This window comes from Xyrauchen texanus, chromosome 1 (assembly GCF_025860055.1).
Source record: "Xyrauchen texanus isolate HMW12.3.18 chromosome 1, RBS_HiC_50CHRs, whole genome shotgun sequence".
Classification (NCBI taxonomy): Eukaryota; Metazoa; Chordata; class Actinopteri; order Cypriniformes; family Catostomidae; genus Xyrauchen; species Xyrauchen texanus.
Window position 1 is genome coordinate 38857898 of NC_068276.1, and position 24460 is coordinate 38882357.

The window sequence follows — 24460 nt, forward strand, 5'->3', positions numbered from 1 at the left end:
CTTCTTTTCGAGAGTGCTGACTCCCGGAAGCAAGCGAGGCGAGCACGACGCACTCTGCCTGTTAAAGCAAATCGCAGTGCTCGCACCCACCCTGCTGCAACGCGAGAGCAGCGTGCTCCCAAACAAACAGCAAAAACTGATGTGTGTCGTCTTCAGCTATAGAGCGAGAAGAGGGAACACGCACCGTTTATGGCTTTCAGTCATTCTCTCTTTTTAGAAATATATATATATAATATTTTCTAAACAGAAGAGAAAAGAGAACAAAGAACAAAGTTCACTGCACACTGTCTAACTGATTCTAACTCCTAACAGAGGAAAGAAAGTTTTGACAGGGTGTGTAAAACACACAGAAACAGAATCGCTCTGAAAAAAGAGTTTCTGACGACACCTGGTGACGTATCCATTTATAGCCTGGCCTCAGGTGCATCTAATGATTACATCAGCCGAGGCTATAAATTCCGGTCAATGTCCATTGACGTGTTCCACACATTATTCAGCTCGGCTCACAGTGAAAGCTGTTCCCCGTAGCGCTTAGCAGCGCAACATCGTAGTGAAGCCTTTTGTAAAGGGAACAGACTAGGGTCAAATTGACCCCAAAGAACTCTGACACTACAAAATGTGTTAAAGACACTGAAAACATATCATCCTGTTAAATTTATTTTTAACCAGTTGTCTCCATTAAATTAGGAAAAGTAATTAAATAAGAATCAAAAGTGATGTCAATCATGTATTCAGAGGCGTTAAACATTGAATGGGGCCAAAATGACCCAAAACATAATAGGAGGGTTAATCATAGTCTTTTAGGCAAGGCAAGTTTATTTATATAGCACATTTCATACACAATGGCAATTTAAAGTGCTTTACATAAACTTTTTAAAGAAAGTACAATATATATATAAAACAACGAAGATCATGAAATAAGAATAAAATAATCAACTAAATGTGAAAGAATTTTAAATTATTTACACTGTTGTTAACCTTCCCTGATTAAACAGAAGATAATCAAAACATTGAGAAAAAGTTATATAAAATAAAAATAATTCAATAGAATAATTAAAATGAAAGAAAGACAAAAGCAAAATGATTCAGTGAAATTAATAAATGGAGCACAACGCTCAGTCAGTAAATGCTCAGCTGACCAGAAGTGTTTTCAGTTTGGAATTGAATGTGGCCATTGTTGGAGCACATCTGATCTCTTCTGGAAGCTGATTCCAGATGTGGGTGATATAATAGCTAAACACTCTCTCACCTTGTTTTGAGTGAACCCTCTGTATGTGTAACTGACTTGATTCTAATGATCTGAGAGGTCTGTTAAGTTTATATTCAACAAGCATATCTGAAACGTATTTAGGTCCTAGGCTATTGAGCGATTTATAAACGAGTAATAGTACTAAAAAAATCTATTCTAAATGTAACTGGCTTCCAGTGTAAAGACCTGCAGAATGAAGTAATTTGCTCCAATTTTTTTTTCTGGTGAGAATCCTAGCAGTGGCATTCTGAATGATCAGCAGGTGTCTAATGGTCTTTTTGGGAAGGCCAGTTTGGAAGTCTACCCTGCTGGTGATGAATACATGAATACAAGTTTCTTTAAGTCTTGACTTGATAATTCTGGCTATATTGTTTACGTGATAGTAGGCTGATTTAGTTATTGCTTTGATGCAACTACTGAAACTAAGGTCTGACTCCAAAATGACATTAAGATTTCTTATCTACATTGTTTGTCTTTTGTTTTTATTTACACTCTGTTCTTAATGTAACTTAAATATTTCAAATTTGCCTTTCTGCAATCACTTTAATAACACAATGTAAGGTTATATCAACCAAGTAATCCTAATTTCCATTGTTCAGAATCAGATTGCCATGAGCATTTCTAAATGTAGTTATGCATTTCTATTTACTGTATTCATTTGTCAGTGGTGGTGCAGCAGGGGTCTGAGGGAGGCAGATGGAGAGGAGACATAACTGAATGGTTCAACTCAAGTGTGAAAATATTTCACACTCTTTCTTATAACAATTAACATCTGGTGAGCTGTTTAACTCTCAACATGGCTAATTTCCCAACCATTTGATCCATCAAAATCCCAAATGTAGTTTCATTTAATGAACTGTTGGTCACTTCATTTCATGCTATGTTTTGAATTAACGATAGTCATATTGTAGACATTGGGAGAGCAACCAGTTTTACATGAGAATACAACACATAATAAAGTGTAGTATTACATGATTTTAGATTGTTGACGCGGCCATTAAAATATGATCACTCCATAAAGGCTAAAGTCTGATGTTTAGTAACAGTATTAAACAGGTGGAAATAAAAGGCTTATCTTTTAGCATCTTTGTTAACCTAACTCATCAAAAAATTTGGGATGGTGTAAAATATGAGAGGACCAATGAGACAGTAAAATTCTGGAATCTGGATGCATTTTAAAGGCTTTATAGAAGAAATCAGAAGATCTGCAAGTGAGCACAATAGTTAATACTGTTTGGTAACACCAAATCTTGGATGTCTTTTTATAACTTCTGAGGACTGCCAATTACAAAACAAAAATAAGCCAAACATTCCCAAATCAATAAAGTGATGTTTGCTTCAAGAGTGGGCGATACAGGGCCTGGGTAGATCAGTGAGTATTGGCACGGACTACCACCCCTGGAGTCACGAGTTCAATTTCAGGTCATGCTAAGTGACTCCCGTCAGGTCTCCTAATCAACCAAATTGGCCCAGTTGCTAGGGAGGGTAGAGTATGTTTAGTTCTCGCTCTCGGAGGGGTGCGTGGGGAGTTGTGTGTGGATGCCGGAGAATAGTGTGAAGCCTCCACACGTGCTATGTCTCCGCAGAAATGTGCTCAGCAAACCATGTGGTAAAATGTGCAGATTGACAGTCTCACATGTGGAGGCAACTGAGATTCGTCCTCCACCACTGAAATTGAGGCAAGTCACTATGCCACAATGAGGACTTGGAGCGCATTGGGCATTCCTAATTGCGGAGTGGAAAAAAGTAATTATTTTTACATTATAGTTGCAATTTCTTGATATAGCATAATAAAAAAAATGCCATAAATCCCACAACACATGTTTTGCATCAACATCTGGATAATTTGCATCAGAATCAATTCCTTTCACAGTTGAAAGCACACCATCATCAACTAACTAGCAAACAGAATTCATGGAAATAGATCAAAGCTTGGAAAGTCTCCAAATGTTTACAAAAAGGCAAATGCACGTTTTTTTTTTTTCACGATAACCTGAAAATAGAATATGCTTAATAAAAATCACAAAAGCAGAACAGATATGAACGTTTGCATTTTATGAACATCCTTCTAACAATAATTTTAGAGGTCTACTTCTAAACAGGAGTGATTAACAGAAAAAACAATGACCAACAAATAATGCAACAAACATTTCAGATTTAAAAATAAAAGCATTTATTATAAAACTATAAGAATTAGGAAATTTGCTACAGATTTCACCTGCTCAGTTATAAATGGCACATCTGAGAATTGAATGTTTTGACCTTGAACTTGAGCAGTGATGCAGAAATTTACATTTATTTGAACCCTTTTGCAGCAATACATTATTCCCATTCTGCTGGGTAAGACACGTTTGTACTCCCTGTTCAACATGTTGCAGAAAATCTTTGTAATTGTAGTTTGTAATGGTGTGCACTGGTATATGCATACTGCTTTAGACAGGGAAAAGCAAACACAAACTGGCTTGATCTCAGATTAGAGTTCACATAAATATGAATACAACAACTCCTTTTTTTCTTCTTTTTGATAATGGTCAAAGCCAAAATTCATTTCATTGGTTGTTTCCTCCAATTCCTTTTCCAATCTGAAAAGCCACCATGTACAAATTCTATTATTATTATTATTATTATTATATGAAAATTGAACAGCCATCCACAACAGGAAGGTAATGTGTAATACCCCAAAGACCCCCAACATAAATGTATGTAGAGAGAGAGAGATTCATGGAACTGATCTGCCTAGATTAGTAGACAATAATAATTATGCAAAGAGATTCAACTGTTGCGAGAGAAATGTCTGTGAGAGCACCAATTTGTAGTCACTGTATTCAGGACTTGCAAGAATTCCACTTACTAAAGCGCATGAAAAGAATGGAAAAATCAACCAAACACAAAGCAGTTTTCAGCCAAGACCATGAAAGCATTTTGGCAAAATCACCATGAGAAATTATAGTGCTCATACGAAAACATCAGAGGATACAAAATAGATTAATTGAAAAAAAAAAAAAAAAAAAACACTACCACTCATATAGCAACAGACATTCTCATAAACACATACAACATGTTAAAGCTGGTTGACTTGTGAAGACATCAGAAAATATTATTTGCACCAAAAAGGGGTGGGAGTGGGGGGGGGGTAAGAAAAAACAAAAAGTGTCTAAAATTATAATAATGGTAGTTTCATCACAGAGTTACTCTTAAACATTACTTCCTCATGGTAACTGAATTACCTTTACAATAAAACTCCACTCCAGTGAGGAGCATGGTTATTTCAAATGAACACACACAGACAAAAACATGCCATTTCATCTGCAGTGATGAGCCATGTGACTTTTAAAAGCAGCGAGTAAAAATATTGGATGCAATCTCACATACTCAACATCACCCACACATCTGTAACAAAAAATTAAATACGTTCGCATACACTGCTCCAATCTAGCATGTGCCGTTTCATCAAAAACAACACGCATGATAGACAAGTGGCCACACTGCCTTATCTTTAAGTAAAAACAAAGAATACCATTCTTTAAATCGAATCACACATAAATTACGTTTCAAGCTGTAATAGCAACGTTTCAAATTGTAACAGCACCCTTTAATATACGCATAACGGAGGTAATATGTACCAATTGATCTGATATGCTTAAGATATTTTCATGATATGTAGAGGTGTTGGTGGGTACCAATGGCACTTTAACACTTGATGTTACAGGTTAACTGAAAACATACAAATGACAACAAATGACCTAATGTTTTACCCATGTGAAAATGTAACATGTATCATATCTTCCCCATTGAATTGAAAGGAAAACATTCAACAATATTAGCTTAATATACCAAGCCAGAGAACATCTGCCCACTGCCAGTGTTAAAAACACACAAACATTTCCTCCGTAGAGCCTTTCCGTAGTGATATACTTAAGTCTTTGAATTTCTCCTCTTATGCACCCAGTAAAAAAATCCAGTTGCTCCTGAAATAGTATTGATCAAAGAGTTTGTCAAACCAGATTCAATTAACCCAAAAATCCCAGCTGAGGTAGGTGTCCAGAAAGTTCAGCTGCATAGTGCCATCAAGAGATACAAATTTAAAACATCAGCAGCCAAAGGGATGAGCCTGCAATTCCACCAGGGATGGCGGGAACCATTTATCAGTCCAAAGAGAATTGGTGGCTATCTGAGTCCAGCCCTTGAGGTCATCCACTCTAAACCCTGACACAGCCTGAAACGACACAAAGAGAAGGTGTTGGACTGTAGGTTAAAGGGTTAGTACATCCAAAAATGAAAATTATCCCATAATTTACTCACCCTCAAGCCATCCTAGGTGTATATGACTTTCTTCTTTTAGACAAATATAATCTGAGTTATATTAAAAAATATCCGGACTCTTCCAAGCTTTATAATGGGAGTGAATGGTACCTTAGATTTTGAAGCTCAAAAAAGCGCATTCATCAATCAAAAAAGTAATTCATACGCCTCTAGTGGGTTAATAAAGGCCTTCTAAGAGGATAAAGCTTCCTTTATCCTCTGTGTTACCGCGTTCGTCACTTCTCACCAGAGCTTACGCTACCCCTACGTCATAAGCCAGAACTCGACTCTCTCATGAACGTGCATTTTTGGGTGTACAAACCCTTTACGAACTGTAGTGTTGCCCATTTAGTGGATTCTTATAAGAACATCACTTTTCTTGAGTTTAAGTGAAAAATTAAACTTCAAAAACCTAACCCTAAGGCTTGGTGAAAAAATTTTTATCTTGAATTAATTGTGATCATTCAAACAATCCCGTTATCGATTCTTAAAATGTTGTGATCAAGTTTTTAACTTTATGCAAGGACGCTCAATACATAGATCACTTTCATCCAGTCGATCTCAAGGCAACCACTGGTTGATCCATAAAGATCACCTTTTATTTACTCTTTCTGGTCCTTATGTGCTGTTTTGCTTTCTGTGAGCTTGCAGAATTGGTGGTAATGAGGCTACACGGTAAAATATGCAAAATTCTTTGAAAATGCCCGTCTTACCACCCCTGGAGTCACAAGTTCAAATCCAGGTCAAGCTGAGTGACTCTAGCCAGGTCTCTTAAGCAAACAAATTTGCCCGGTTGCTAGGGAGGGTAGAGAATAACGTGTGGTTCTCATTCTCGGTGGGGCGCGTGGTGAGTTGTGAGTGGATGCCGTGGAAAATAGCGTGAAGCCTCCACACGTGCTATGTCTCCGCAGTAACACGCTCAACAAGCCACGTGATAAAATGCGCAGATTGACGGTCTCAGACGCGGAGGCAACTGATATTCGTCCTCCGCCACCTGGATTGAGGCGAGTCACTATGACACCACGAGGACATAGAGCGCATTGGGCATTCCATATTGGGGAAAAAAGGGGTAAGGAAAACGAAATAAAGAAAATGCCCGTCTTGATGAGGTATTAATATAAACACAGTCAATAATGTTTAAACTTTAAAGTAAACATAAACAGCTTAATCGGTTTCCTTCTTGTATTGTTCTTGTATTTGTTATATTGCTTGTAATTGTGTTTTGTTTGCTTTTTTCTGACCGTTTACTTGTCTTGAATAATTACTTAAACTAGAAACGATGTGTTCGAATAGCAAGTATTTGTTATTGAAATTGGCATTGTGAATCGTCAAACTGCTGTCATATGCAAGCAAATGAACATTATAGCAGAAATATATCTAAACTAGACAGCATCAAATAAAATTGAATCAACATCGTAAAGAGAGCTAGTGAACTATAATCTAACGAATCAGGAAATTTGTATCGAAATGCCTTACTTGTACCCAGCCTTACTAATCATTTTATAGCATCAGAACAGCATCATTAATCTTGTATATGGAGCAACAATCATACCCTTCTCCAGTGAGCGCACAGCAGGACTGAATGTGCCAGGGATGATCCTTGATGGCGCTGAGGGTCAGGTATTTGGAAATCTCTGCTGCAGACATACAACCCTTCATGTCTTGCTTATTAGCAAAGATCAACACTGCAGCTTTGCGCAAATCCTGTTAGTTATGAGGAGAACCCAAAAACTGCTGAAAACTGACACCATTTTTTTACAAAACCTGTATGAATTTCTTTCCTATGTAGAACACAAAAATAGATGCCAGCCACAATATTAGCCACAGCCACCATTCACTTTCATTGAAATTATTACAGATGCAATGAAAGTAAATGATGACTGGGCCTGACATTCTCCTTTTGTGTTCTACAGAAGGAAGCAATAATATGAAGCTGATTAAATGGAGACAGAATTTTCATTTTTGGGTTAACTATCCTTTTTAAGTGTTGCGAGATCTGTAGTGCGTCGTGTCAATAAAGGTTAAGGATTACCTCATGGGCAAGCATTTTGTAGAGCTCTTCTTTAGAAATGGCTAGTCTCTCTTGGTCAGTACTGTCCACTACCAGTATGATGAACTACAAGAGAAAACACACACATGCAAAGCACTATCATCAGATGTAACAGTCTTGCATTCAGAGGTGTTTTTAATCATGTATCTATATTCCCTAAAGTGAATGTGAAGAGCAGATTGTCATACTCCTAAATAGAGCTTGACAGCAGGGCCCAATCACTTACCTCATAAGCACACTTTCTAAATGAAAGGCAGGGGTCTGGCCATTCAAACTGGCCTCCTTATGTAACCCTGAACTTTGAACTCTGAATTAGACACCAACTGGTAGGGTCTTGCAGCATTACCACTGTGCATTACTGTTGTCCAAACCATTGTTCACAGTAGAGTGAACACAGCTGTCAGTCAGATATCAACATGCTATCTTTAAAGTTACAATTAATTTGGCAATGTCTTCCTGGTACCAAAATAATCTTAACTATATAGCTATAGAGGATATTCTACTGCTCAGCACAAAAACTCACAGGACCTTTTAATGCTATTTCACCTATTTTGACTGAAAGTGCCTCTGTGTCAAGGTCCCATCTATATTGAATTAAGAAGTGTGTGTCCAATTAACCTTGCCTTTTTAATTTTATTTTTCTCTTTACAAAAGGAACAATACTTTAATACAATCAAACCTTATCACGGAGTTGGTTTAACAGGTTCAGCCTCAAGAGGCATAGTTTATTAACCCTCTGGGGTCGACGGATGTGCCGGCACATCCTGCTGGATATTTTCATCATTACAGCGGAAACAACTTAAAATACTCATTTTAGTCATTTTGGGGCATAAAGATAAGTGTAAGACATCATTAGAGACTATAAAGGGTCTACTTGTACTTGTGTGCACTCACAATAACAACAAAATCTTGTGCTCTTGTAAAATAAAGAAAATAAAAAGGGTGAGCTTTCAGCAGTCTGTGTTCAGGAGCATATTTCTGAAACACGTCACAAAAATGAACTGAAACTCTGCGAATACTTATCACACAAACATGAAACATACTGAAACAAAGCGATGCACAGTTTTTACCGGTTCATCTAATTATAGATAATGTGATCAAGCCTGACCCACCAGCAGAGCGCGCCATTCATACGCTAATGTGCTTAAGCGATCAATGCAAATGGAAAACGCCCCCGACATGAGGTTTGATGTAAACAATTCATTCACTTTACTGCTCGTTTGTAATGATACACAGGCGAGGAAACTCTTGGCTAGTAAGGAAGAGTTAACATTTTAATCAGAAGAAGAGAGGGACTCGTATTTTGAAGAGAGACTTGATCCAGCCGAGGATACAATTTCAGACGAGTAAGTCATTTAGTTTTATTATTAGACATGCTATTTTATATAAACTTGTACATATTTTACTAGTGGGACTGTTTCCAGACTTGCCAGCCAGGATTCAGAGTATTGACATTTGAAATATTTCCTAATAAGCAAGTTTTAGTTACATTTAAATACTGTTTCGGCTAAAGCAGGTATTTAAATTGTATGCTGTATGATATAAATACGATATAAAAATAATATGAATGTTTAGATTACATTTTAACTAGTGTTTATGCTGCCTCATTATCATCAAGAATGTGTTCAGGCTAAATGAGTAAAATGCACTTTAAACATGCCCATATTAGAAAATCAGCATATTATTATGATTTCTGAAGGATCATGATGCTGAAAAAACAGCTGTGATCACAAATAGCATTTTACAATATATTTAAATAGAAAACAGTTCTTTTAAATTGTAAAAAGAGTTCAGAATATCAATGTTGTTTCTGTATTTTGGATCAAATAAATGCTGTCTTGGTGAGCAGAAGAGACTTCTTTTAAACGGTACTGTAGGTCTAAAATTAAGTAAAGTCTTTATTTAAAGAAAATATATATAGTCAGATTACTTTTAACTTAAAAACTTGATTTTGATCATTAAGTCTCCTCACTTTCATTCTCTCTGTCGCATTCCTCATTGATAGGCCCAGGGGAGGGGTCTTTTGTCTCCTCAGGTGTAAATCACCTCAATATTCATGATAGTTCAAGCCTCCTCACACATGAGCTTTCAACACTAAAACTGTCTTACAAAAGTTAAATTACTATATTGTTTTGTATGAATGAGTTATCAGGATGGTTCTCACATCATTTTGTAGTAAACTCTAGGCTACAAGACCCAGTTCTCAAAAGGCTTGTGGACAAATGTTTAGTATGTGTTAAATGGCCTTATTTCAATGACTTAAAATATTAGTTTTCAAAAAACATGAATAAACGTCATTTGCTCAAAAATACAAACCTGTGCACGTTGCTCACATATTATTGTAGTCCAGTTTGTGCTGAATACAGTGTTATCAGTCTTTAGACATTAATATGTTTTTAAGCAACTGAAAAAAGCACAAATGTCAAGGCATGTCAAAACTTCTCCAGGGCACAAAAACACCCTCAGACCCCACAGGGTTAAAGCATTACCTCAGTGTTGGAGTAGTACGTGTTCCAAGAGGAGCGGAGACTTTCCTGACCACCAATATCCCACATTAGGAAGTGAGTTTTCTTTACCACTATTTCCTCTACATTACTGCCAATCGTAGGAGATGTGTGCACCACCTCATTCATTAAACTGCACAAGACAACAGATTAAGATAAAACAAAACGGTAGTGTCAGTGACTTTCATTAACATAAATATAATGTGAATGAACAGTATTAAAGCAGTCATTATACTCACAATTGATAAAGTATAGTGGTCTTCCCAGCATTGTCCAGCCCCACTATAATCACCTTGTGCTCTGTGACAGGAAAAAAATAAAAAAGAATATATATATATATATATATATATATATATGACCCCGTGTGGTTGTTTTCTTGCAGTATCTTTGTAATGAAAAGTTATCATTTCATATTCCAGCTGTTCAAAAAATAAAGATTTTTTATATCACTCATTAAAACATTTAATATTTATTGTGGGAATGATTACAAAGACATGCACATTGCAAACCTACTAGAATGCGTGCTGAGAGTGATCCACACACAAAGTAGCAAAGTTCCTGTTGATATTATTTACAGTGATTTTTCGAGCCAATGGCTCTTCCTCAGACTTGCTATATCAGAAGTGTCATCCCTTAATAGCATTGTTTTACAGAGCATCTAACACATGTATAGTAACTATTATCTTCATTTTACCTCAGAAAATGTTATACATTTCAACAACATAGTTATACACATATGACTACAGCTAACTAAGCTAGATAATATTACTGTATAGTGTGTGTCATATATGACTTTTGCTCCTCAGACTTCTGATATACAGGGATAGTTGTTGTGGAACACACAACATATTATATCAGCTGTGTCATCCCTCAAGAACATTGTTTTACAGAGCATCTGGTACATGTATAGTAGGTAGCCTTTTTTCTTAATTTTTTCCTCAGAATGTTATATTTCAACAACATATACATTTATGACTGCTGCTAACAGGTCGCTAACATTACTGTATAGTACGTGTCAGTGTCATAAATGACGATTGTTTGAAAGAGTATTTTCCCCTACAAATTAGCCTACTTTATAGTTAGCTAACACTAGCTAACTAGCTAGCTAACATTAGGCTAATGTTTGTAGCCTACATTCATAATTATTATTTTGAGAGCATGTGTTATCATATATCATCAAATTACCCTTTGTAGTTAGATATCAACACTAGCTAGCTTGATAATATTCTATGTCCAAGCATGAGTGACAAGTCACACGGTAAAGAAGCGGTATGTCAAGCTGAGGAGTCCATTAACTGGAAGCAGTGCATTTTCTGCCAGTCTGATGATAAATAGAAAGGAGTCCTGGTCCAACACCCTAGATTAGAGTCCTATGGGCTCATTCTTCAGGTAGTTCAAGAGAGGGCCAGTTTGAACGATGGGGACTATGTCCAATTACAAAGGCGACTGCAGAACTGCACACCAGAAACAATGTGCACAGAGAAGGCAGTCTGGCATCGCTCCTGTCACTCAAGTGCAACTAATAAGGTTGAAATACAACGTGCAAGAGACCGCAATGCACATGCTTTAGCTACAGGACACTACACTTCCAAAAAGCATGGACAAAAAAGAAGCAGCACAGAAATGGATGAGCCAAACCCCTCAACATCTGGTTCTTCACTGCCATTCACACGATCCCATACAAATCCACTGGATAAGGAAGAGTGCTTCTTCTGCCAAAAGGACAATGACCAGCCACTGTACCAGATCAGGACTGAGAATGCTGGTAAAGATCTCAAAGATGCTGTGGAAAAGTCCCATAATACTGCACTGAAGACAAGGCTGAACACCTGCATATCACCTGGTGATGCACATGCAATCGATGTGAAATACCACAACTCTTGCTGGAGAGAAAATGTGTTCCACGCTCTTCGAGAAACTACCACTAGCAAAACTGCCAAAGAACCCTTTCTACAAAGGTCGAGTCTTCTTGAGCTGATCAACCTTATAAGCGTATCTTCATATGGATGACATTGAAACCACTTATCTCAATTTGATTGGTTCAGAAGTCTTGGAAACTCATGTACCTGCATTTAGCAGAAAATGGCTGAAAGAAAGAATCCTCACTGATTTGCCACACCTGGTGTCTGTTCGTCCAAATAGAAAGAAGCCAGCAGTCCTCTACTCCCCAGATGCATGTGAAGAGGACATGGTTACTACCACAATGACAGCTGGAAAGGAGGAGGAGAACAGCATGAAGACAATCTACAAAGCAGCACAGGTAATAAGGAAAAGTATTGCAACCTTTACCAAGACCAAGGAGAGAAATGTCATAAAGGTATCTAGTGACATTGGCGATGTTCCAGCTGAACTACACACCTTAATATATTGGATAATGGTTGGGCCTGATGAAAAGCTGCAAACTGAAAAGAGAACCAGAGTTGTTGACCGAGCAACATTGACGGTGAGCCAGAATATCATGTATGGGTTCAAAACCTGTGCACAGGTAAAGTACATACCGAGCAGTGAATCCGCATCATTCAGGTCACCCCAAGCAAGAGAGAACCCACAGGTTCTGGGACTAGCACTGACTGTCCACCATAACACACGCAACAAGAAGCTGATGAATCTTCTCAATGCTCATGGCTACTCTGTTTCACATGGCCGTGCCCTTCTAATGGAAACTGCTTTGGCCAATGCTGTTGTAGAAAACATCAAAGCGCAACAAGGCCTCTATGTACCACCATTCCTGAAGAAGGGGACCTTCATGTTTTTTGCAGTAGATAACACAGACTTTGCAGAGGACACTCCCGATGGAAAAGGAACCACTCACGGAACGATCACTGCAGTGTACCAGAAGGTTGATCCTTCTAAAGAACCTGTTGCAGAACCTCTGATCATAGGTGATGCACAGAGTCTATCAGTCACTCCCTACCATGTAGAGATGCTTCACTGTGACAAGCCAAAACCACAGCTTACCAAGAGGTCAGAACAGTTTGCCATCAACCATGGGATCTCAGAATCCTATCAGCTGACACAGCTAGGATGGGTTTTTGCATCTGCTTTATCAAGAATGAAAGCAGAAGAAACTTCCAGCAACATTCCAGGCTGGGCAGGATACAACTCACTACTGTCTGAAAGCCTTCCCTTGACACAGGTTGGAGCATTGCCACTACTCCCAGAGGTGGCACACGAGTGGTCAACTCTGCTGACTGTGATCATGCAAGCAAATCAGCTGAGGAAGTTGGCAGTTGGGGAAGATCACCCCACGGTCATTACCTTTGACATGGCCCTCTATGAGAATGTGGTGAAGCTCCTAGATGCCAGACCTGACTTGAAACAAATGGTTGTTCCCAGACTGGGTGAGTTGCATGTTGTCATGGCAGCCCTCAGAGCTCTTGGTGCCTCCATGGAGAACTCTGGCATAGATGATGCCTGGGTGGAAGCTGATGTGTATGGTCCTGCCACGACAAGGCAAATCCTGAAATGCACATACTATAAGCGAGCTCTCCATGCCCATATCTACTCATATGTAGCACTCTCTGAAATGGCTCTGGAAGAGTTCTTCAAGGACAACTCACAACTGAAAGATGTGTGCCTGAAGGCTACAGAGGGAGTAGAAGCTGCCTGCTCTGAAGGGAAAGACATGAAGGCTGAATCCATGAAGCAAGCAAACAGCACCCTCCTGGAAGCATTGACTACTGCTGAGGTCATCACAGCATTCCACAAATGGAAGGAACAGAAATCCCAGAATGCAATGTTCAAGGCCATGATGAAGTACTTGCATCGTGTGGAAACAATCCTGTCCTTTATAGCGGCAACTCGGAATGCTGACCTGGAACTCCATCTACAAGCTGGAGAAGCACTGAGCAAGCTGTTCTTTGCCATGGACCGGATCAAGTACAAGTGACTCTGGCCAAGATACATTGCAGACACGCATGACTTGAGGACCAATCACCCTCAGACATGGGAGGAACTACGAGCAGGCAATATATCAGTCACCAAGAGTGTCATTCCCTTTGTGTCTGTTGGGGCAGACCATGCATGCGAACACCTGAACAAGCTAATGAAGATTAGCTATGGGATCATTGGCATCTCCAACAATGCCAATGCCAGACAGAGATTTTTCATGGTCACACCAGAACTTTCTCGTCTTTCAAAAGAGTTCAAGAGTCAGTTTGACATGGAAGCTGACAGAATCACAGAGCATCATGAGCTTGGGCCAAGTGCAGTCAAGAGGGCACATGATACAATCGACAAGATCAATGCAGCCATACTCAGCCATGGAAACCCCTTCACCAATGAAGGTGACAACCTGCACAATGTGATCACGCAAGCCTACATCCCAGATGAGTATGTACAACAGATCTTGAATGCTGATGTCACTGGCCAGAAGTTGTATGAAGACTATGTGTCAGAGCGTATCAATGGAGATGTCAGCCTCTGGGCCCCTGTGAAGAAAGAGAACAACAAGATGTTCCTGTCTGGGAACAAGAAGATTACAGTGAAACTCAGAGACAATACTGTGGATCTGAAGGAGACCAAGGACCTGTTCACTCTGTTCACTCTGACACCAATGGCACTGTTCGCTCCTGATGGAACAATTCTGCCATGCCATGACAAGTCCAAGTTAATCCATCTACTTGAGAAGCTGACAAAAGAAGACATGCCCCATGAAGACCATCAGCCGCCTCAAGTTGGAAGTTCTAGTCACCAAGATGTAATGCATACAGGACTCACAGACCTCACATCTACTGATCAGCCAAGTCGGAAGATAGCACTGGTGGACGGTATGGTGCTTGTGCAGAAGCTGAGCAAAAAACCAGCGACTGTATTGACAGTCAATGATTTGAGTGGCTGCTTCAATGACAGACTGATGCAACTAACACGAGATTATGATGAAATCATCCTTGTGTTTGACACATATAGGGCAGATTCTCTCAAGAGTGCAACTAGAGATAAACGAAGACAAGGAAAAGCTTTTATTCAGTACCAAGTCAGAGATAACACCAGCATCAAACACATCCCAATGAGAAGGTTCCTCTCCCATGACAAGACTAAGAGTGATCTGACTGAATATCTTGCTGCCAAAACTCTGGAGTACAACAAGAGATCCTCCAAGCTGATCATCACATCTGCTTCTGGGCTCACTAGGAGCAACAAAGACCTTGTCTTTGAAGAAAACAACCACGAAGAAGCAGACACATTGCTGATCCACCAGGCTGTGCTGGCTTCACAGAGAAACCCACATGATGCACAGTTGGTGTTTTTCTCACCAGATACAGATGTTTTAGTGCTAGTCACAGCAAACTATGATCTCATGTTGAAGAACACATCCATTTCTATGGCCTCTGGTGTTGTGCAGATTGAACCACTGTGGCGAGCTCTAGGTAAAGAAAGAGCAAAGGCTTTGCCAGCCTTCCATGCATTCACTGGGGCTGACAACACAGGAAGGTTCTCCCGCGATAGGCAAGGCAACCTGGCTGCAGGTCTACCTTAAAGCAGATGAAGATATTGTCAAAGCTCTGCAGATGCTTTTGGATGAAGCAGATGTGACAGAAGGAATGCTGTCAGCCCTGGAATCCTTTATATGTGCAGCTTACTCACCCAAGGGGATCAACATCAAGGCAATCCCTCAACTGCGATGGCATCTCTTCTGCAAACATAGGGCAGAAAGTGACAAGCTCCCTCCAACACTTGGAACTCTGAAGCAGCACATCTTGAGAGTCCATGTCCAAACAAGAGTATGGGCACAGGCAGCCATTGCTCTGCAGGATCCACCACTGGATCCTCTGCAAAACGGATACTTTAAACACTCGGATGGCATGCTCAAACCAGTGACCACAGATGTCCTTCCCAGCCCCAAAGGCCATCCTTGAGTTGGTTCAATGCAAGTGTAAATCTGACTGCTCTTCTGGGAGGTGCTCCTGCAGAGCTAAGGACTTAGCTTGTACTGACATGTGTCAGTGCAGCAGCCAGTGCCAGAACGATGACGATTCCCAAGCCATGATGTATGAAAGCGATGATGATTATGAAGATGTATAGAAACTGCATAATTAAAAAGGTTGCTTAATCATACTGTGGTCTAAATGTGCATGTCGATAGTTCCAGAACATCCACGTTTTACATTAGCTAATTTTAAACTCTTCAATGAAAGGAACTCCGAGTTATCTGATCAACTGCTTGTGATGTGTCGTTTTTTTACCCATATTGTGGATGTATTTCAATGGGATGATAAAAAAAAAAACATTGTTTTTAAGGAACATGGAATATTAAATGCAAACAACTTTTCATTACAATGATATTGCAAGAAAACAAACACACCGGGTCATTTTTGACCCACTTATGCATCTTTGGGTTAATGTGGTAATGTCTTGTAGCTTTTTAACTAGCACCATTGGATTCCCTGACCCTGAAAATGTGGGTTTATCAGTTAAAAATCAACATTCCAGCTTATTCAGAAGCCAAGATATTACAAATTAAAGTTTTACGGCGGCCATTTTTTTAAAATTCAATATGGCCGCCACATAGACATCTGGGCAAATGCAAACATTGTTTTTCTGACTCCTTATACAATAACCTTTCCAAAAATGTATAGTTTAGCAAATCCCCAAAAAATTCCCACAAAAATATATAGTGAACCTGACTATATATGCCTCAAGCCAAACTGTCACTACACAAACTGTAAGGGATAAAGGGATACCTATTCACAAGATTCCAGTTAATGCCATCTACAACTTTTCATGGTGGCATAACAAAGCCAAGGATAAATTTAACCTGGTTCTAATGGAAAACTACTAGTGCTACTTCACAACATTTTATCCAAAAGGACAAACGCTGTGATGAACACTAAAGTGAGTGGGCACATCACCCACTAAATAATTGATTAAATATTTATAGGATCAATAAATGTCAAAGCTACATTATAACTCATCAATTTGACAAGTTGCTAAAATATATCAAACCATTTTCTAAAAGATGGATATTTGTTGTGAGGCTGTTGCCCTTTTTGTGAATGGCAGCACAAATGTTTGTGTAACAGAGTCATGCTCAGTGTAATGAGTTGACTGGTACTCTTCACTGCTGGAATCCAGGGAATGAGATTCTAAATCCAACAGACAGAATTCCCTGAAAGGAAGGCCTAAAGGCCAAAGTATACTTGGAGCTTCCGTGTTTCTTCTTGACGGAAATTTGTCATAATCAGGTCTGTGTGCAGCATCCAGTTTCTTTGAACTCGCACATCGTCTGTGCGCACTGGCGGTGCATGTGCCGGACATGGACTCTATTAAAAGAGGTTTGAAAGACGTTTGTAGCCGCTCGTGGTTAGAGTATAGAGCAACAACTGCCTTGTGAATCTTTTAGAACAGTCAATGGACAGCGCATGCGCAGAAGACGTGGGCAACCGTGGACCGCATGTGCAAGTCTAGAAAATCTGCATCACACATACGGTGCGCGGAGCAATCCGCACACCTGAAGTAAACATTGGATTAGAAGAGCAATCCTACTTTCCCACTGGGAGCTCCATTTGGACAGAGGATTAAGACTCTTGCACAGAAGACCAGTTCATTTGAGATGACTGCATCTAGCAAACCCAAGAAAATCATAACTGAACAAAAATAAGTTAAACAATTTGGCAAGTTTTTACTGTAACTTAGAATTTTTTTATTTTTTATCTTAAAGATAGTTTAGGTTAAAAATTAGTGAGTGCAATATAAAAAAATCTCTGTCCCAAGGTTAAAGGAACATCTGTCCAAGTTTACCACAATCTGGATTTAGTAACAAATGTTTGTCACAGGACAGGCTCAACTTCCAAATAAATTATAAAAATGTGTATTACTGTTAAGGCTGTAATACAGTTTGAAACTATTTTGAAATACAGTAGAGAGAGATGGCAGCTGTTCAAACGCAACAGCTTTCATGCATTCATCCATAAAACAGTTTGTCCTGAAGGCTGGATCTCTATGCCCAGGCTGCAGTGACCACTGAAATAGAAAACAATGGGAGAGGAAAATAGTTTCCTCACACAGCTTTTGTCTGACAGGAGGTAGTGGCATCCGTTTCTCAACACAAAAGCATTTTCCATTCAATGGTTCCTTTTCTAGTCATCCTACACATTTCTGTATAAGAGATGAATCTCTCACAGCAGGAGTGAAGACATGACACCCATATGTGAAAAGTAAACCCTAATGGATCAGTTATTGTTGAGAGTCCATGACTGACAAATACATTTAAAATAGTTGGAGTTGTCTCACCTAATTGTAGGAAGATTTACTCTTACGGTCTCATCCCTAGTGAGCTCAGCATTTTTAAGCATCATGGGAATGCACATACAATTCAAAAATAAAATGACATAAGTGGCATGAATGATGTAATGTTTTTAGAAAAGGAACCATCGTATACCATGTTTTTTAATATGTGCCATTCTATTATTTGAATTGCTATATGAATATAAATGTACATGAATATGGTATGTTTTCAGTAGCATAGTATATCTCAAAGTAGTACTATTAAAAAATGTATTACTATACCATCATTGTAAAGCTTTTTGGTGAGGTGAGGTTAGGTAGGGTTTAAGCCACAGCCATTATCTCTTAAACCTATGCTTACCTGTGTTACTATATACAGCCTTTAGATACCATTGGATCGTTTAAACAAGTGGAAATACCCGGTTTCTGTAAAATGTATGTAGGGGACCGTGAAAACCGGCCATCCTGTGTGTTTATGTTATCGTTACCACTATATTTCACCTGCTTGATCGAGCTAACGAGAGAAGGTAACGAACACAGCTAACCGGTAATAAATCATAACAACTATGAGGTGAACGCATATCTAGTCACCTTAAGAAATGATGAACACTTTGTTGTGACTTTTAGTAGTTCGATGGCTTTTTTTTGCTAAAGATGTTAACACGCATACTAGCATTAACATTAGCTCACTTGAGCGGGACATCGGCCAAACGGAGGACAACAGTCTAAAACACTCACTTTAAACCTACTAGGGCACAATATCTTACCTTGATTACAGAAGAAACTCCACAGTTTGGCGAAAATAAGACCCATTTCTCCTATAAAATGAAAAAAAAAAAAAAAAGAAGCGTGCGTGTGGCTAGTGGGCGCGAGTTTGGCGGAGAGGCCTACAGCAGCCCGCGAGCCCGTTATTTCTTCATTAATCAGCTCGTGCCATGCGGAAGGATGTTTACTATGTGTTAACACAGATAACTAGTTCCCAACACTTCACTACTTTTGTCCTATCAGATCACGTGTGCGACAGGTGCGAATATAGCGGATACATCGCTCTTCAAACATAAGCCACATCACTTCCCAGATCACTCTGACTTCAACCACAGTTTCCTTATGCAGTCCTCTTTGTCTAGCTGCACACGTATTGGTACTCAAGAAGAGTTCAAGGGAGTAAACTTGAGTCGTACGGAGTTTACAGTTGGCTAAACAAAAAGCGCGCACGCTCTGTTGTACTGGGAGCGCGCGCGCACACACCATACACCTCAGTGTCAAGTTACACGTGTGAGGATCATGACGTTCACACATCCATCCCAAGTGTCACATCCCACAGCGTGTTTTCCATGTACTTAGATTTTTAGGAAAGGTTCCTATGATGAGTCAGACAACTAGAAAGAAGATGAGAACACATGTAATAATATTTTGTGTACAGTCATGCATAAACTCTAAGAGGTCTCATTGTCTTTTGGTCAGTGCCTTTGCTTTGCACTAAAATGTCTGTAACTTCCATGTGCCCAGTTATTCTTCATTTGGAATACTATTCAGATTTGTAGACACATCTCATGAGATGATGAAAGTTTTTTATTTTTATGAAAAAATATTTAGCAAATTAATTTATCGTTTTACATTAATCAAAAGGTAACCCCAAAAACCACAGCACTGGCATTGTTAATCTAAGTTTTGACCACTGAGGGGGAACTGGTTTAGCATAGTTTTGAACCACAAGTTGCTTGAACCACAAGTTCCTGCCTGTAGGGTTTATTTGCCCAACCACAACATTGTGAAATCTCTGTGATAAAGGAGAATGGAGCCTTCATGCAAGTATTGTGTCTGTTAAATGATAACTAAAACAAAACATCAAAATGTCTGGCATATTGCTGCACTCTGTTAGCAACATAATATTGTTACTGTATGCAATAATGTGACCTAGTAACTCTCACTTTATTACAGTAAACAGTTATCTGTTTAATCTAAATGACTCCAGTTGGTAAATTCCAGTCTTCAGAAGCAATATGATAGGTGTGGGTGAGAAACAGAACATTTTCATTTTTTGGTGAACTATTCCTTTAAGATATTTTAACACAAATTTTAATTTAAAATAAAAAATAGCCATATTTTATACATTTGCAAATCAGACAGTAATGTCAAAGAGAAAGCAGAGGGAAAAGGAAAGGAAAATGTATTTTGGTAACACTACAATTAGGTTCCAATTGTTAACATTAGTAAACAACATTAGTTATATTAATTTTCTGAATGATTACCACAAAAATTTATTTTGACTTGTCCCTCCTTTTCTTTAAAACAAGCTAAAATCAAGGTTAAAGTGAGGCAATTAGATGGAGGTGAATGTGGCCAATTTGTGGAGAGTTTAAATGCATGCATTTGAAGCTTATAATTTTATAAAAGCACTTGCATTCATTCTTATGTTAAAACTTGTACATTATTTGAGCTGTAAAGTTGTTTATATGGTCATTTTTACAGTAATTTTAGCATTTTAGAGTTTGGTGACATTTCATCACCATGGTAGCGAAGTTGTAAAATTGGCTATAACTTTACACATAAAAGGTTTGTAATTGATTTTTACCAAAAAAAGTGAGTATTTTAAAATGGGCCCCCATTCACTTCCATTGCAAGTGCCTCACTGGATCCCAAATTTTTGCTTTTTTTATATAGAAAAGGAGGGACGAGTCAAAAGTAATTTTAGTGGTAATCAATATTATGCCACAAATGCTGTCAATTGACTTGCATTGAACCGGAATATTCCTTTAACACGAAATAACAACGAACAATACTTTTACAGTATTTACTAATCGTGATTAATATTAATTTCAGCATAAAATAATAAATGTTTAATGTAAAAGCTGTATATATTAATATTAGTTAATGCACTATGAACTAACATGAACTAACAATGAACAACTGTATTTTTATTAACTTATATTAACAAAGATTAAATGCTATACAAATATATGGTTCATTGTTTGTTCATGATACCTAATGCATTAACTAAAAAAATGTAACTTATTGTAAAGTATTACCTTTCTTTATCTTGTCAAGAAGGCAAATAATTCTAGAGAAAGACATTTTAAGTTTTACAAACAAAACTATTAATTCAAAATAATGGCAGATTAATTGGATTTGTCAATTGACAAAAAAAGTAAAAAAGCCCCTCTTAAGCCATTGATGGTTTCACTGGTGATGCAAATCAATTTAAATCAGTAATGAACCTTTTTGCAAATTGACATTTTTCCTTGACAAAGGTAGACTCTTTTTCCACTGGGATATTGACTGTAGTCATTCCACTGACATTTAGCCCATCAACAAGGTGTCTGCCAATCTCTGAATATTTTGTATATATTCTTGACAAAGGCAAGGACATTTGTGCATAAGATGGCCTGTAGTTTTTTTTTTTTTTATCACTTTCATTAATATTAACAATGCTGAAAATTATCACACTTATGTGATATCAAAATTATCATAATTGTTCAGGCCCCAGACACTCTCTCTCTCGACTGCTGGTGGCGTGGGTCATTTTATCCGCTCTCCCCGTGCTCACTGGAATTAGAAACAGGTGTTAGACATAATTTAGCTCAGGTGTAAGTGCCCTTACTGCCTCTCTCTCTGCTGACAGGCACTTGACCACGCCCCCGCTGCCACAACCACATAGTAAAGGCTTTCAATACATGAACATGGAACAAAGAGGTTGGTATTTCCACTGTAAGACCTAAAAAGGTCTTGGGCGGGGAGGGAACAGGGCACTGGCTGAGAGGGGTCTCATCATAGCACCACTTGTGGGGTTCCCGGATCAGCTCCTCAGCATAAATGCCAAAGTCGCGTCTATCTTGGGAAATCCTACCCAAGGTGGTACAATGAGAGACCTGCTCCTTCTGGCCAGGAGCTGGTTGGAGAAAAATGCCCATTTACTCTGCTGGGTCCAATTGGGCCAGTTAGTAATCTCACAATCAGAGGCAGGACCCAAACTCAGAGTAAAAACAAAAAGGCTTTATTAATACCAAAAATAAACAAAGGCAAAATCTCAAACTACCCTAAAGGGGAAAAAAACGAGGTAAAGGATGGGCTGCAGGAGAAAAGAAAAAACACACAGGACGACTGGATGAGGAAGAGGACCGACAGGAACAGGACCAACATACAAGATGAACTGGCACTGGACAACACACACAAGGAGACTAAAATAGGGAGTGAAATCAAACAGGATCAAAAGCAGGGCAGGTGTGACTAATGAACTTATAATAAGCAAACAAGGAGGTGGGGTATGATGCAAGACAGAGACACGTGGCAACACAAAAACTAAACAAAGCCACGTGCTCTCACAAGACACAAACACCTGAATGGCATATGCCCACATCGCAAGGCAAACACCACGCGATGCATGCAACAGACGACAAAACGAGACAGGACAAGTTCGGCCACACACACAAACCCCACACCACAGACTGAAGTGACCGAACCTCAGCACAAAGTGAAGAGAGCTCATGTGGTCGCAACAGACATAAACAATTGAAGTGAGTCCATGCCACCAAGATGACATAAGCGCAATGCACCCACACCAATAACAGACAGAACATGAATGTCCGGATCCCGACACAGACCGAAACCGAACCAGACAGGGTCCAGACACCATGCTCCGGACATGAAACAAGACCAACCGAAGAGCGCACATCAGGGAAACTACAACCGAAGCTGTGCGCTCACAAAGACAGAAGATAGAACACAAGACAGAAACAGAACAATGATGTCAGGATCCTGCCACACAAAAACCCAGTCTGACCGAGTGACAGGACCGTGATCATTATAGTCTATAACCCCAATCCGAAAAAGTTGGGACAGAATAAAAATGCTAATAAAACAAGAATTAGTGATTTGTAAATTATATTCACCCTTTGCTATATTGAAAGCACTATAACTACACATTATAGAATGTTTTACCCTGTGAATATATTATTATATATATATATATATATATATATATATATATATATATATATATATATATATATATATATATATATATATATATATTTATTTATTTTTTTTTAAATGTATAGTAATTTCAAATCAAATACAACACATTGCAACACACTCCAAAAAAGTTGAGACAGTCGAGTGTTTTCCACTGTTAAACATCACCATTTCCATTACTAACACTTATTAAGCATTTGGGCACTGAAGTCACAACATTTTCCTCTTTGACCCGGATAACATGACTGCTTTGTTTTTCAAAAAATGTGGGCTCTTCCACTGGTTCCACTGTTCTACTTTTCATCTACGATGAGACCGAGCCCAGAGAAGTTGGCAGCGCTTCTGGGCAGTGTTGATGTATGGCTTCTGCTTTGCATAGTAGTCTTAACTTGAATCTGTTGACTAACAAAGGTTTACTAAAGTAATCCCAAGGCAATGTTCATGATATCCATTACAGATAAATGCCGTTTTTTAAAACAGTGTCTGAGGGATCAGAGATCACACACATTCAGAAGTGGTTTTCATCTTGCTCTTTACGCACCGAGATTTGACCAGATTCCTTGAATCTTTTAACTATATTGTGCACTGTAGAGGATGAAATGCCTAAAATCCTTCCAATTTGTCTTTGGGAAACATTGTGTCTTGAATGATCCTTGCTCTTGAAGGACTAGGCTGTTTTTAGAGGCTCCTTATACAGTATACACTACTATGACACAATTGCCTCACCTGTTTAACATCTCCTGTTTCACATTGCCTTGTTATTTCAACTCATCAAATTATTAGTCTTAAATGGCCCATCTCAACTTTTTTGGAGCGTGTTGCAATCATCTGATTTGAAATTACTTTACATAAAAAAAAAACAATGAAATTCAAATCATATGTGTAGATGTAGTGCTTACAATGTAGCAAAGGGTTAATATAATGTACAAATCTTGTACAAATATTGTTTTTATTATCATTTTTCATACTGTCCCAGCTTTATCGGAATTGGGGCTGTACTTCAATACCATGTCCCAATCAGTAGACTAAAAATGAACAATACGTGTTTAGTTTAGCTGTAAGTAATAAGCTGTGGCATGGCATACTTTTATTATTTTCACAGAGATTAACAATGTTTAAATGATATGGTAACAACAGTTAAATAGCATCACACCACAAG

General features: G+C 38.6%; 1 protein-coding gene across 3 annotated transcripts; it reads right to left on the reverse strand.

The window, feature by feature from the left end:
* Positions 1 to 2401: 2401 nt before the first annotated feature.
* On the reverse strand, positions 2402 to 19564 carry LOC127636273 (ADP-ribosylation factor-like protein 5B). 3 transcript variants are annotated; one of them, XM_052116812.1, is made up of 6 exons: positions 19098 to 19564; positions 10345 to 10405; positions 10091 to 10238; positions 7584 to 7667; positions 7104 to 7255; positions 2406 to 5465 (listed from the first exon to the last, which is right to left on the reverse strand). In XM_052116812.1, the coding sequence occupies exons 1-6, from the start codon at positions 19141 to 19143 to the stop codon at positions 5417 to 5419; spliced, it is 540 nt and encodes a 179-aa protein (XP_051972772.1). In that variant the 5' UTR covers positions 19144 to 19564; the 3' UTR covers positions 2406 to 5416. The 3 variants fall into 3 exon arrangements, with proteins under 3 accessions (XP_051972721.1, XP_051972835.1, XP_051972772.1); XM_052116761.1 differs by having other exon boundaries at positions 2402 to 7255; XM_052116875.1 differs by lacking the exon at positions 7104 to 7255 and having other exon boundaries at positions 2405 to 5465.
* Between the last annotated feature and the right edge of the window lie 4896 nt (positions 19565 to 24460).

Coding starts and splice junctions, on each gene's coding strand:
- LOC127636273 (XM_052116761.1), bottom strand. CDS start 19,143: ATGGGTCTTATTTTCGCCAAACTGTGGAGTTTCTTCTGTAATCAAG. Junction 10,406..19,097: donor GAGTTTCTTCTGTAATCAAG/GTAAGATATTGT, acceptor TTCCTGTCACAG/AGCACAAGGTGATTATAGTG. Junction 7,256..7,583: donor ACAAAATGCTTGCCCATGAG/GTAATCCTTAAC, acceptor CATAACTAACAG/GATTTGCGCAAAGCTGCAGT.